Raw genomic sequence first — 13,532 nt, 5'->3', positions numbered from 1 at the left:
CAGCAATGGTTTTGTTCATTTACAAAAGTCCTGTTCCCCCGACTGCAGTAGAAACGAACAGCAGCTGTCAGCTTCCTAGCTCAGAAACCCCCACGGCCACCCCTCCTGCCACTCTCTGCCCAAGCAGCTCCGTCTCCGCTTCCCACCCGTGTCACGCCACTGCTTGTCCTGGCTTCCTGCTGCCACGCCCGGGCTGCAGCCCCTGGCCTAGTCCCCGCGTTTGCAGCTAGGAAAACGTCTGCCATGCGTCTCGGCTCTGACCTGCCAGCTCCAGTTTCCTGCTGCCCCACCTAGAGAGACGGGCTCGACTGCTCCTCCTTGAGCCTGCAGTAGGGCAGCCGGCAGAGCCATTGGCTTTCCTGAGGTCTGGGCTTGGCTTTGGATCCAAGACTCCACCAACAGGAGCCGTTGGCCGCTTTCAGCACAACATCCCGCGCGCGTGAATTCAGCGCTCTCCCTCGCTCTGTGCCGTGTCTCTGCTCTGGGTGTGACGGGCGTCTGTCCCTCTCCGGCAGCGACCCGGCCCAGGTGTTCAGGACCAGCCCTCGGGTGCGGCAGATCAAGAGTTCGGCTGTGCTGACCCCGCCCCCCATCCACGTGAACGGCATGGTGACCCAAGAGGTGTGTGGGGCAGCGTGGGAAAGGCCCCGGTGTGGGGGAGCCAGGGGCCCAGGGCACGGACGCGCCTATGTGAAAGGCAGCGTTGACTAGTAGCTGGAGCGCTGCACAGAGCCAGGAGTCCTGGGGCTACTCCTGGCTCCGCCACTGGCCTGCTGGGTGACCTTGGGCAAGTCACTGTGCCTCAGTTTCTGCCTTGTCAGCCTGGGCTCTTCAGCCCAGGAGCTCTTTAGGGCAGGAGCTGTTCTTCACTGTCTGTGCAGCACCCCCGTGGCTCTGGGCTCGATGGCGGTTACTGAGTGTGCGGGATTCATAACCGAAAAATCCAGTGGAAACTCTGGGCCAGATTCCGCTCATGCTGCCTGGCGTCGGTCTGGGGTTGCTCTGGGTTTACTCTGGGCAGGGCTGGGCTCTGGGCTTTTTACCGCCTTTCTGCCCTGCCCTGCCCTGGCCGGTCCTATCCCAGCCCGACTGGGCAGGCAGCGAGTGCAGAGCAACGCAGGTATTTCTGCCAGGCAGCGGCCAGACGCGCTCACCTCCCATCTCTCCCCCAGTACCTGCACCGGGGGAGCCTGGCCAGCCTGGAGAGCCCCCCCAACTCCTCCCCGGACAGCAGCGAGAACTGCTCGGACGTCGCTCTGACGCGCAGAGGTGAGGAGCTCTCGGCACGGGGTGGGGCCGGGTTGTGCCGTCACCTCCTCCTCTGGGGAAGGGAAGGCACAAACAGTGCCAGGATGGCGGCAAACGGCTCCTGCCAGCCACACTGGGGCCTCTTAGAGCCCCCAGACTGTGGGGAGAAAGGGGGCTGGGCAGGGAGGCTCAGGCCCCCAGCGTGGTACGGACTACGACGCGTAGCGTTGTCTGCCCACGCACGCCAGCTGCAGTGTCTGGCCCAGGCTTTAGCAATGGGCCATCTCCTCTCCCCTCCCACCCCTGCCCGCCTGACCACAGCCACGGAGCCACCGCAGGGTACAGGGTAGCCAGTGCTCGCCCTCCAAAATGCTGCAGCAGAGCCCTTGGGGGACGGATCTCTTTCCTGACGTGGGCTGTCTGCCCTCCTGGTGTTAGGGGCACCTCGGGCACCGTGAAGATGAGGCTGAGGGCACAATGCTTCCAGTTTGCAGATCCAGATGGGGGAGAGGCTGGGGGTGGGTCAGGGAGGGCCCCAACCCCCCCCCAGATCTGGACCATGCGACTGGTGCGGCCCCCCCGCCCTTACCCAGCCAGGTCCCCCCTCGCTCTCTCACGCCGGTGCCCGCTCTTTGCAGAGCGCAGGGAGATCCTGAGCAGCACCAAGAACATCGCGGTGAAGGCTGCCCGGCGCCGCTCCAGGGTGCTGGAGTCTGACCGGCTGCAGCTGCTGGAGCCCATGAAGGAGCGGAGCAGCCTGTCGCTGCACTCCCTGAGCGAGAGCGAAGACCCCCTCTCCCCAGAGACCCCCGCCTCCCGGGGCCCGCCGTGCCCCAGCCTGCAGCATGCCGCCAGCGAGGACAACCTGTCCAGCAGCACCGGGGAGACGGCCTCGCGGGCCGAGGGCCCCTGCCCCAGCCACTCCCCCGGGCCCTGGCTCCGGGGGCACAAGGAGGCTGGCAAGAAGCTGGAGAAGAGGGAGGAGTCGCTGGACGGCAGAAGGCGGAAACGACGGTCCAGGTCCTTCGAGGTCACCGGCCACGGGGTACGTGCCATCCCCACGCCAGCCGATCCCCTAGGAGCTGCTCCCGGAGAGTCCCTTTGGGGCCAGCCCCCCAGCACCTGCGCTAGCCCTGGACTCCCCAAGGGAGGGGCTGGGGCAGTGCATTTGGGGATGGGGCTCCCACTGCAGGAGCCAGGCACAAGGCAGGCAGGGATGAGCCGGCGGCTTACCCCCAGTGCACTGCATGCTGGACTGGATAGTCTCCCCCCTCATCTCCCTTTGGCACAGAGCGGGGCGCAGGGGCGGCTGTAACCCTGGATCTGAGGTTCAGGGTTTGGGATCCAGGGCCCAGGGCTCTGTCAAGTCACCGAGCTGCCCCCTGGGCTGAGCTTTGCCCCCGAGCCGCTGTGACCGTTTCTCTCCCTCCCCTCCCCCGCAGCTCTCAGGACCGAAGACCAACGTAACCCGGTGCCACCCCCTCGAGAGCAACTCCGAGCACAGGATGCCAGCGGGGGGGCAGCCAGCGCCGCACCCCCGGGCGCCTGGCAAAGCCAAAGGGAGGCTCCCACAGAGCCAGCATGCAGGTGGGTGAGCCTCGGGCTGGCTGGGGCCATGGCGCCCGGCCAGGGCTACCCACGCTGGCTCTGTGCCGGACAGAGCGTGCCCGGGCCATCGCAGTAACTCCTGCCAGGGCATCCCCCTCAGTGCCAGTGGCAGGGTTCTCCATCCCTTGGGCAGCACGTGGGCATGGGGTCCTGCCTCCCCGGTGTCCTGGCCGCCACTGCACGCAGAACAGGACCCTGGCTTGCTGGAACTGGGCCTGATGTCCCAGGCTGGCACAAGTGGCCCTCTCAGCCCCTCCCCCCGTCAGCCACTGTGGCGGAAGTGGGGGCGCCCCAGGCTGAGCCCTCTCTCTGCTCGCACATAGGGCACTACCCAGCCCACAGCAGGGCCAGCCACTCCCACGCTGCCCTCCCAGCGTCCCTCCACCCCACCTTGGTGGGCAGCCTCCAGCTCCTTCTGCTGGCCCCGTGGCGTCCCCTGACGCCGCTCCCAGACTTGGTGCCCCCAGGCCGGCAGGCGGCGAAATCCCCAGTCTAGCCTGTCCAACCCCTCCCCCAGGATGAGCTGCATCAGGGGCCCGTTCTCTGCTCCTCCCGCAACGAGCCTGTGGCACTGGAAGGAGAGGACGAAAGCCAGGGACCATTGGCACAGCAGACCTGGGGCCAGCACCCAAGCGCCAGGTTCCCCAGGGTGGGGAGCTGCTGTGGGACCCGGATCGGGGCCAGGCTCCGCTTTGCAAACCTCTTCTGTTTGTTTCCCTCTCCCCCAGGTCTGGGGGACCCGGCATCTCTCCCGCTCCCCCTCCCTCCTCCTGGCAACTTGAAGAAAGGCCCCCAGCCCAGCCAGCACCCCCGCCTGAGCTACATCACGCTGAACGGCACCAACGCTTACGCCAAGGACGGCAGGAGCCGGCGCTATTGACGGGCTGCAGGCAGACAGCCCTGAACTGGGAGGGCCCAGCCCTCGGGGCGGGGAGGGCAGGGGCTTGGGAAGCCTGGCAGGCCTGGCATGCCCAGCTGCTGCAGGGACTGCTGCAGGGACTGCCAGGAGAGCAGGGCGCATGGGGGCTCCTCTGGGTGGAGCCGGCGCAGGGCCCGGGGCCTACAGGAGGAAAGGGGTTTTCCAACGTGGTTCTCATGGACGATGATTCTCTCCCTCCTCCTGGCTGCCCCGCAGCCCTGGCTGCTGGGGCCTGTCCCTTCCGCAGCCCTACAGACACGTTCCCTCTACCCCTCCATCCGAAGCGCTTAGACCGCCGCGTCCCCCTTGCCGAGGTTACAAGGAGCTCCCTCTGGAGAGTCGCTTGGCTGGCAGCCAGCCGCCTGTTCCCAGCTGGTCATTCTGTTCACAGCTCCACGCCCCAGCTGCCATGGGGCAGGTGGGGGCAATGGCATGCCGGGCATCCCGCTGACCCCGTGTGGATGGATGCCAAGCACCCATGCAGCTCAAGCCCCGCGGTTTGCTGCCCTGGTGCCTTCCCTCCGGACTGCTGGCCTCGCCCACCCCTCCCACTGGCCTCCGGACATGGGCTGGGCTCAGGGTGCCACACTCCCTACGCACCCCAGAGCTTCCTGTGACCGCTGCCACCCATATACACCTGCCTGCTACCCCACCATGCCGGCTGCACTGTGCCCAGGGCTCTGCCCCCGCAGGTGCCCTGCACGGCAGGTCGATGCTGCAGCTCTCTGAGGTCGTGAGGACTGGTGCCCTGTCTGCACCTCCGACCTCAGGTTTCCAGTCCTCCGTATCACTCCCTTGCTCCCCAGGAGCTGCAGCTCCCAGTCCCTGGAGGGTCTCGCAGTGCTCAGCAGCACCCCCTGCTGGCAGAGTAACAGCAGGACTGGCCTGCTGTAAAGGGAGTGTGGCTGGAAAACTGGTGGCCATGAATCCGGCTGGGGGCACCCCTGGCCCTCCCTCATTAAACCCACAGTGCGTGTGCACCATCCATAGGGAGTTCAGGGCCTCCCGGCTCTGCTCCCCCAGGGCCAACTGCGGCTGAGGATTGTCTGCGAGTGTCTTGTGGGGAGGGCAGGGGGTGCCCCCAAAATGGTCTCCTGCCCTCCGAGCTCCTGGGGTGAGTGGAGGCAGGGAGGGGATCTCCCTGGCGTGGCCAGCAGGCAGGAGGAGGGAGAGAATAGCCCTGGTGCTGGCTCAGTTACGCTGTAAATAAAACGTGTTGCCAAACTCTGCACCTGGCGGGGCCCAATCCTGACCTAGCATGGCCAATGGGGCCTGCAGTGCTCAGGATCAGGCCCTTGTGTTGCAGCTAGGATGGCCCAGGATTCCAGCCAGGCCTGGGAGCTCTGCAGCAACAGGGGCTTGGGGCAGGGGGGCTCCCTGCTGGGCCCAATCCAGGGGCTCTCAGTGCCTGCACAGCGCCCGGGTCTCACCCATTGGCTGCGGGGCTGCCCTGGTCTCTGTGGGTATGTCCAGGGACTCTGAACCTGGGGTTTTTACCTGGCAACGTTGTTTTTTATTCCTCTTGTTAAGGCTAAATTAAAAGTGATTTGTTGAGATTCTACGGCCCGGTTCAGTTGTGCTTCTGCACCCTTCGGTTGCTTGTTTTCCTTGTCTTTGGGGAGGATGGCGCGAGTACCCAGCTCGGGCCCGCTCTGAGGGCCAAGCCGGCTGGCAGCAAGCCCTATGCTTGGCTCCAGCCTCTGCCACTGACTGTGTGACTTGAGCAAGTCATTTAATTCCGCTGTGTCTTGGTTGGTCACCTCTCCCTGTGTCTCGGGGCGGGGTTTGCTGGCGGGGCGCTTGATACCAAGGTTCTGGGTATAAAGGGTTAATAACTAGTACTCCCGGTTAGACACTAGCAGCCATGGCTAGCATGTGGCTCCGGAAGCCCGGCAATGGGAGGCGTTACACACGGTTATAAACAGCCTCTTGGATCCTGACAGTTGATTTAACCGCTAACTGAACCATCTGTTCATCATTTATTACCCCTCTGTAAATGAGCCTTCTCTCCAGGCAGGCCCCCTTCCCAGCTGTGCGGTGCTAGGCGACCCTGCCCAGTGTTTGCCATGTTCACTGGGGCATGAGCTGGGCCACGCTGACCCGGGTGTTTTGGAAGCAATTTGGGCTCAGCGAAGCTTGCCGCTGTTCAGAGCCCCCACAATCGTGGGAACAGTGAGAACCAGAGAGAGGCGCCGGTCTCCAGGCAGGAGTCCCTGAGCAAGGGGCTCTGACCCAGGCTAGGCAGGTCAGACTGGTGTGACGAAGTGGGACTGTTCTTAATGTTTCCTCTGAATAGTGTGGGGGTGCCTCAGTTTCCCCTGTGCAGTTCTTAAGTATCTAGGTGGTGGGGTAAGGGTGTATGATCATTGCAGAGCCCTAGAGGGCAGGTGTGTGCAGGGGTCTGGACACAGAGAATGGCCGACACCCTGTTTCCTGGCAACTGATGGCCTGGGTCCTTCCCCCCTGCAAGGTGAGAGCTAAAGGGTTGGAGAACAAAGGAATCAGGTGACCTCCTGGCCCGGGAAAGGGACAAAGCCCAGAGGAGGAAGGGCTGGAGGGAGTTTCAGTTTGGGGCTGGCTGGGACATGGAGTGAAGTGCAGACGTGGTTGTCTGGCTCACTGCCCCCAAAATGGACCCAGCTGAGGGGTCCTGATCTCTGCACCTACAAGCTCTGTGTTAGACCATGTTCCTATCGTCTAATAAACCTCTGTTTTACTGGCTGGCTGAGAGTCACGTCTGACTGCGAAGTTGGGGTGCAGGACCCTCTGGCTTCCCCAGGACCCCGCCTGGGCGGATTGGCTGTGGGAAGCGCACGGAGGGGCAGAGGAGGCTGAATGCTCCGAGGTCAGACCCAGGAAGGTGGAAGCTGTGTGAGCTTTGTGTCCTGCAGACAGGCTGCTCACAGGAAGGCGACTGCTCCAGAGTCCTGACTGGCTTCATGGGGAGCAGTTCCAGAGCATCGCCCAGGGACTCCGTGACAACTGGATCATAATGGTCCCTTCTGGCCTTGGGGCCTGTGAGCCCCCAGGGTAGAAGGCCGGAGGTCACCCTGCTACCTGTTGTGAGCAGCGTTTCAGGGACATCCCAACAGAGGGAACGTCCGTGATGCTACAAGACAGCCCCCCTGAAAGCAGCACCACCCAGAGGCTCTTTTTCGGCTGTTTATTTGGAAGTTGGTGTAAGTGGCATTTGTCTCCCGGGCGATGCCTGGGGCCTCTTGGACAAAGAGAAGCAGCTGGTGTCTGTCTGTCCGTCAGGTCCCTGGAAGGAGGAGAGGCGAATGCAATGCATGCTGGGAATTCCCAGTGTCGGGCTGTCCCGTGCTGCAGCATGGGGGGGTCTGAGTGGCTCAGCTGGTTCAGAAGGTGCAGCAGAACCGGGGGAGCCCAGTGGGCCAATCCCTCCTGGGGAACGCTCTGAATTCCCTCAACCAGCTCACTTACCCCCACCGGGGTGCCCTGCCCTAGCACTGCCAGGCTGGGACTCCCACCGTGCCGCCTGCCTTGGCCGGGAGCCGGGATGACTGGCCTGGAGGGACACCCAGAGAGCCAGTGATGGGAGAGCACGTGTGAGTGTCGGGTGGGGACCCGGCTGGTTCCTACGGCGGATCCTGCTAGTGCAGACAAGCCCTCCCTGCTCGAAGCCTGGAGTGACAGCGTGTGTCAGACCCTCTTGGGAGCTGGGGGGCGGGTGCACACAGTGGACAACAGAACTAGCTTTAAAAGGGGGGGGTGGAGATTGAATTTTGAAGGGAGACACTCGGGCTTGGTTTTCAGTGTCCTCCAAGGGGCGGGACCTCTTCCTTTGCCTGTATCCGCAGGCTCTGACCCTTGCAGCACCCTGAGAGCCCGGCCTGGGGGAGACGTGGCATCGTGGTCGTCCCCCGCCCAGCTCAGAGGGGCCCTGAAGTCGGAAGGGGTGGAGCTGCCCTTGCAGGAACATCTCTGGAAACAATCTCGCTGCTTTAATTCACTTCTATCTAGGAACCCCTCCACCCCCAGCTTTGTGAGTTCAGCGGTTCTCTGCGCGGGGCACAGGCCGCCCCCTCCGGGGTCCAGGCCCAGCGCGGCAGGCTCCGGGGGTCACGCTGAGCAGCCAGTCCCCAGCACCTTTCCACCTGGCTACTTCCTGACCTTGATCAGCGAGTGGTAGACGGGCTTGACAATCAGGTGCAGGTGCAGGGAGTTGTCGATCAGGTACTCGGAGGTGCGCTTCTGCAGGTCGGCGTGTGCCAGGAAATCGGCCAGCTCGTCCGTGCTCTGGTGGAAGCTGTAGGCGTGTTTCACGAAGATTCGCCCCTGCTGCCGCACCCCCACCAGGACGGTCTTCTGGAAGCTGACGCCCGCGAAGTCGGAGCTGGTCATAGCCGGGGTGATCACCAGCCGGGGCCGCCCGTCCTCGATCTGGATGGACTGGATGGCTCCGGAGACAGAGTCCGCGTAGACGGGGCGCAGGCTGACGGGCAGCCAGCGCGGGGAGAAGAGGACATTCCAGGTCACCCGCTTGCTGGCGTCGTGGTTGCTGGGGCCCAGCTGCGTTTGGAAGCTGGTGCTGCGGTCATCGCGGGCCGGGTTGCTGATGACCCACGGGGCGCCCCAGGAGCCGGAGAGGTAGTTGCGGGGCAGGAACATGCTGCAGTTGACGTCGAAGTACTTGGCGAAGTGGAGGGGGGAGGCGGAGTGGAACTGGAAGGCCTGGAAGAGCAGGTCCTGGATGGCGCCGTAGTGACGCACCATCACCGCCGACTGCTTCTGCAGGTGGAAGAGGTGGCCGGGGGGGATCATGGCGTAGCGGATGGAGCGCAGCAGCTGCAGCGTCACGGGGGCTTCGGGCTGCTTGCGGCCCACCCACTCCTCGACGGCGGTGTACAGCTCCACCTCGCTGTGCAGCACCAGGTCGGAGCGCTTCAGCAGCAGCCCCAGCAGCTCTGCGCTCGCCGCGGCCCACTCGGCGCCGCCCAGGACGGCCGAGAGGTTCCAGGCCAGGAACTGCAGGCAGCTCTCCTGCAGACCCACATCCCCGATCTTCACCGCATAGTGATACCAGCCGACCACGTGGCCCTGGCTGGACTCGCTGGCCAGGTGGCTCTTCATGTACTCGGCCACCCCGCGCTGGAGCGTGGAGACGCGATATTTGCTAGCGAGCCGGTGCAGAGGGATGGCCTGGTGCAACAGGATGGAGATCTCCCCGCAGTACAGGTACCTGGGCGCAAAGAGTGACCCAACACCCCCAGCATTAGCTCTCCCCACACCGAACTGGGAAGGGCAGCTCTGCCGGTGCCCCTCACTCCCGACCCACAGCCCCTGCTGTCCCAGCCCTGGATCCCCCCCACCCCAGCTCTGCCGGTGCCCCTCCGTCCCGACCCACAGCCCCTGCTGTCCCAGCCCTGGATCCCCCCCACCCCAGCTCTGCCGGTGCCCCTCCGTCCCGACCCACAGCCCCTGCTATCCCAGCCCTGGATCCCCCCCACCCCAGCTCTGCCGGTGCCCCTCCGTCCCGACCCACAGCCCCTGCTATCCCAGCCCTGGATCCCCCCACCCCAGCTCTGCCGGTGCCCCTCACTCCCGACCCACAGCCCCTGCTGTCCCAGCCCTGGATCCCCCCCACCCCAGCTCTGCCGGTGCCCCTCCGTCCCGACCCACAGCCCCTGCTGTCCCAGCCCTGGATCCCCCCCACCCCAGCTCTGCCGGTGCCCCTCAGTCCTGACCCACAGCCCCTGCTATCCCAGCCCTGGGTCCCCCCCACCCCAGCTCTGCCGGTGCCCCTCAGTCCTGACCCACAGCCCCTGCTATCCCAGCCTTAGGTCTCTTTGGCATAATCTCTGATCTTTTAATAAACTATCGGTGTGGTCTGGGGTATCTCTGCCCAGCTCCCTGGCAGCGTGGGCCCTGTAGCCCTGATGCCCTCCCTCCCTCTCTCTTCTCTCAGCCCCTCTGCCAGTATATTCCTGGCTCATTTTGTGGCTGGCATAGAGCTTGTCCGGCTCTCCCTGTGCCCAGCCTCTCCCCAGCTGGGGGAGGAGATTCCCCCCACCCCACCTGCCCAGGGCAATCAGAGCCCCCCTACACACACACCTGATGAACTTCTCGAAGAGCGCGGCGCTGTCGGCCGGCTCGTACAGCGTCACCGCGGTCTGGTTGTGCAGGAGGTGCTCGAAGGCTGCGCTCTGCAGGGTCAGGAGCAGCTGGTGGGCGTGGAAGACCTTGACCTCGTCGGAGCCGGGGGTGCGCACCCGCAGCAGGGTGTCGCTGGCGTTGCCGTTCTGCAGCAGCTCCTGCAGCCGGTGGATCAGCGCCTGCGAGTGGTTCATGGTGGCCCCGGCGGCCTCGCCGCTGAGATCCGCTTTCTGGGCTGTGCGGGGGGACAGACCCGCTGAACTGCGGGGCCAGGGGCACGCGGGGCGCTCTTGGAGAGCACGTGCCAGGCCAGCCTGTGGCGATGGCTGGCGGGGGCTGGGAACGGCACCTGGGGCTGGGGGAGGAAGGGCGGGGGCTGGGAGGAGGACGGGCACAGGGAATGAGGAGGGGTTGTGGGCACAGTAGTGGAGGTGATGGGGGTGCTGCGGGCCCCCGACACAAAGTGCTGTAACCCACAGCCTCTCTGCACAGCTCGCAAAGGGCTCACGGCCCCCTGGCCCAGCCCCTCTGCGGCTCCCTCAGGTGAGACACAAACACCCCCAAGTCAGGCCCGGAAGAGACCCGGGAGTTCATCCAGCCATTCCCCAGCCCTGAAAGACTCAGCCCGCACCCCCCTGGTGCCCTGAGAGGAACGACAAAGAGCCATCTGTGACGAAGTGGGACTGTTCTTAATGTTTCCTCTGAATAGTGTGGGGGGTGCCTCAGTTTCCCCTATGCAGTTCTTAAGTATCTAGGGGGTGGGGTAAGGGTGTATGATCGTTGCAGAGCCCTAGAGGGCAGGTGTGTGCAGGGGTCTGGACACAGAGAATGGCCGACACCCTGTTTCCTGACAACTGATGGCCTGGGCCCTTCCCCCCCTGCAAGGTGAGAGCTAAAGGGTTGGAGAACAAAGGAATCAGGTGACCTCCTGGCCCGGGAAAGGGACAAAGCCCAGAGGAGGAGGGGCTGGAGGGAGTTTCAGTTTGGGGCTGGCTGGGACATGGAGTGAAGTGCAGACAGGGTTGCCTGGCTCACTGCCCCCCAAAATGGACCTGGCTGAGGGGTCCCGTTCTCTGCACCCACAAGCTCTGTGTTAGACCATGTTCCTGTCGTCTAATAAACCTCTGTGTTACTGGCTGGCTGAGAGTCACGTCTGACTGTGGAGTTGGGGGGCAGGACCCTCTGGCTTCCCCAGGACCCCGCCTGGGCGGACTCACTGTGGGAAGCGCACCGAGGGGCAGAGGATGCTGAATGCTCCAAGGTCAGACCCAGGAAGGTGGAAGCCGAGTGAGCTGTGTGTCCTGCAGACCGGCTGCTCACAGAAAGGCGACTTCCCCAGAGTCCTGCCTGGCTTCATGGGGAGCAGTTCCAGAGCATCGCCCGGGGACTCCGTGACACCATCATGACCCGTTCCATTCCTGGGCTTGGCCTGGGTCCCAGCTGGCTCTGATCGCAGGCCCTGATGCGGGTGTCGATAAGGGGGTCTCTCATGGGGCAGTGGGAGGAGAAACCCACCCTGGGACATTATCATCTTGCTGCGGATTCGTTCTCCCCCTGAGGGCTGAAGGGCGCCTGGCTCCGAAACAGCGCCTAGAAGATCAGAGTAACTTGTGCGCAGGAGGGCAGGATCCGAGCCCTGGCCCAGGGACACGCTGCTCCGCACCCAAGCGGGGCTAGCTCAGGCCAGCGCAGGGCTGGCAGCTGGCTGGGAAATTCCAGGCCCGGTAGCCAGAGGCTACTCGACTCAGGGGCTTCGGTTCCGCTCCCTGCCCCACAGCTGAGCCCTTCTCCTGGGTGGCCCACTTGAGCCGCTGGGAACCCCCTTGAAAGAAGAAACGGCTTAAGCAGCTGGCCTGTTCCCAGAGGCCCCCAGTCTCTCGCGTTTGGCCACTGGCTCACTGGCCACCCACCCCGTGGAGCGACTGGGAGCACAGCACACACTTCGGCTGCCCCCCAGTGCCGGCTGTCCAGGGTGCCGGGGCAGCCCAGAAGCCTGCTCCCCCAGAGGTGATCCCAGCTAATGGGGGAGGTTCCCCAGGCCCTGGCTACCAGAGCAGCTATTTGCTAAGCCCAAGGAGCTGGCTCCCAGCCACCCTGACTCTGATTCGCAGCCTGTCATTAACTCAATGAAAACGCTGCCACTTCGCTAAGGGGATGAATTAAACCCAGCTGCCGAGCCAAGTTTCACTTCACTGCTTTCCAGCAACTTCCTGCTCCTGCTGCCCAGCCAGGAACGGAGGAAATGCTGGGCCGGGGGGAGGAATCGCTTCTTCAAGGGACAGCGCCCAGAGCTGCCACTTCTGGCAAACTCGCGCTGTTTGTGGATCCGTCCCGAAAAGCCAGCGGCGACTGGGTTTGTGGCTATTATCCGGAGAGCAGGAAATGCCCCCAACTTGGGCATGGCCGCTGAGCACCAACAGCAGGGCCTGTCACTTCTTTTGGATTCGCTCCCTCTGCCTGGCACCCAGCCCCGTGGCACTGGCCTATGTGGCAGGCACGATTGCCTCAACTTCTCTGGAGCCGGAGCCGCTTGCATCCGCTGTGAATTTGGCCCGCTATTATAGCTCTTAAATCCACATGGTAGGCGGTTATCCTGCGGATTACCCTTCCCCGCACAGACGAGCTCCCCACTAAGCCCAACAGGGTGGGGATTAGCAACTTGCTTGCAAGCCAGGCCGGGGGGGTGGGAGGCTGTTCTCGTCCCACTGCAGCTCGGGGCCAGGCCGCTCCGTCCTGGGGTGGATTCGCCGCGCCAATGGGCCTAGCTGGGATGCTAGCACCCCAGGGCGCCATCGGGGCAGGCTCTTGGCTGAGAGCTGAATGGCCCAAGTTGCAACTTCAAGGTCAAGGTGGATGCCCCAGGCTCCGGCTGCTCTGTGGACTCAGAGCAGGCTTGGCTGTGCAGAGCTGCCAGCCCAGCCGCTTTCCCTTCCCCAGAGCGATCTGCTTTGCCCCACCCCGGCCCCCCGCCCCCCATCAGTCCCCGGCGCTGCCCCCACTGCTCAGCGGCCTGGCGCCCTCCCTTACCTGCTTGGACGGGGAGTAAGAGCAGCAGCAAGGTGGCCCAGCTGCAGCCCCCTTGCCGGGGCACGGCCGGCCTGGCCCCCAGCAGCCCAGCCATGGCTCTGCCAGCACCCGGCAAAGGGAATCAGCCCTGCACTGAGCGGGTGATGTGCCTCCCTGACTCTTTATGTAGGACACTGACCCTCCCAGCCCCGCGCCATTGATTGGTGGAAACAGACAACAGCTGTTACCAAGGAAACCACTTCAGATGGTGAATTGAGTCCCTTTCAGCACGGTGGCGCGCCCGCCCGCTGGCAGCTTGTCCCCGGGGTGGCTGGGGCGCCCTGGGCACCCCGCCCCCCGCCAGCGCCAGGCAGCCTGCGCTGAAGGAGCGCGGGCCATGAAATGCCCACACGTGTTCCCACTTGATTCCGCTCTGTGCGCTTGCCAGGCGTGGGCACGGCTTGCCCGGGCAGCCCCGCGGGCTTGGAGGGGCCAGTGACCGTCTGCACCAGGGTCACGGGGCAGCGGCCCCATCGGAGTCTGCAGAGTCGCTCCGGATTTACAGCGGGGTCACGGGGACTCAGCCCCCTTGGAGTCAGTAGCCTCACTCGTGAGTTACACTGGTGTCAGAGGA

At 64.3% G+C, this 13,532-nt stretch overlaps 2 protein-coding genes across 3 annotated transcripts in view; one reads left to right on the top strand and one right to left on the bottom strand.

Moving 5' to 3' along the window:
- Positions 1-5,301, top strand: part of LOC311531313 (dynein axonemal intermediate chain 2-like) — a 56,264-nt gene extending 50,963 nt beyond the window's left edge. The window contains exons 27-31 of the mRNA XM_084648563.1: positions 516-621; positions 1,173-1,269; positions 1,887-2,293; positions 2,691-2,835; positions 3,585-5,301. Of these exons, the coding sequence (XP_084504689.1) occupies positions 516-621; positions 1,173-1,269; positions 1,887-2,293; positions 2,691-2,835; positions 3,585-3,736 (907 nt within the window). The 3' untranslated portion in view covers positions 3,737-5,301. The remainder of the gene's footprint in view (positions 1-515; positions 622-1,172; positions 1,270-1,886; positions 2,294-2,690; positions 2,836-3,584) is intronic.
- A 1,623-nt stretch (positions 5,302-6,924) lies between these two features.
- BTBD17 (BTB domain containing 17) lies at positions 6,925-13,040 on the bottom strand. 2 transcript variants are annotated; one of them, XM_084647476.1, is made up of 4 exons: positions 12,920-13,040; positions 9,851-10,127; positions 7,910-8,978; positions 6,925-7,037 (listed from the first exon to the last, which is right to left on the bottom strand). In XM_084647476.1, exons 1-4 carry the CDS (start codon positions 13,011-13,013, stop codon positions 6,939-6,941), a joined length of 1,539 nt encoding a protein of 512 aa, XP_084503602.1. In that variant the 5' UTR covers positions 13,014-13,040; the 3' UTR covers positions 6,925-6,938. The 2 variants fall into 2 exon arrangements, with proteins under 2 accessions (XP_084503602.1, XP_084503603.1); XM_084647477.1 differs by having other exon boundaries at positions 6,925-8,978.
- Positions 13,041-13,532: the final 492 nt, after the last annotated feature.

Source organism: Lepidochelys olivacea, assembly GCF_965140295.1.
Source record: "Lepidochelys olivacea isolate rLepOli2 genome assembly, chromosome: 14".
Classification (NCBI taxonomy): Eukaryota; Metazoa; Chordata; order Testudines; family Cheloniidae; genus Lepidochelys; species Lepidochelys olivacea.
Note: the sequence above shows the minus strand (reverse complement) of the source record. Positions and strands in the feature narration are given on the sequence as shown.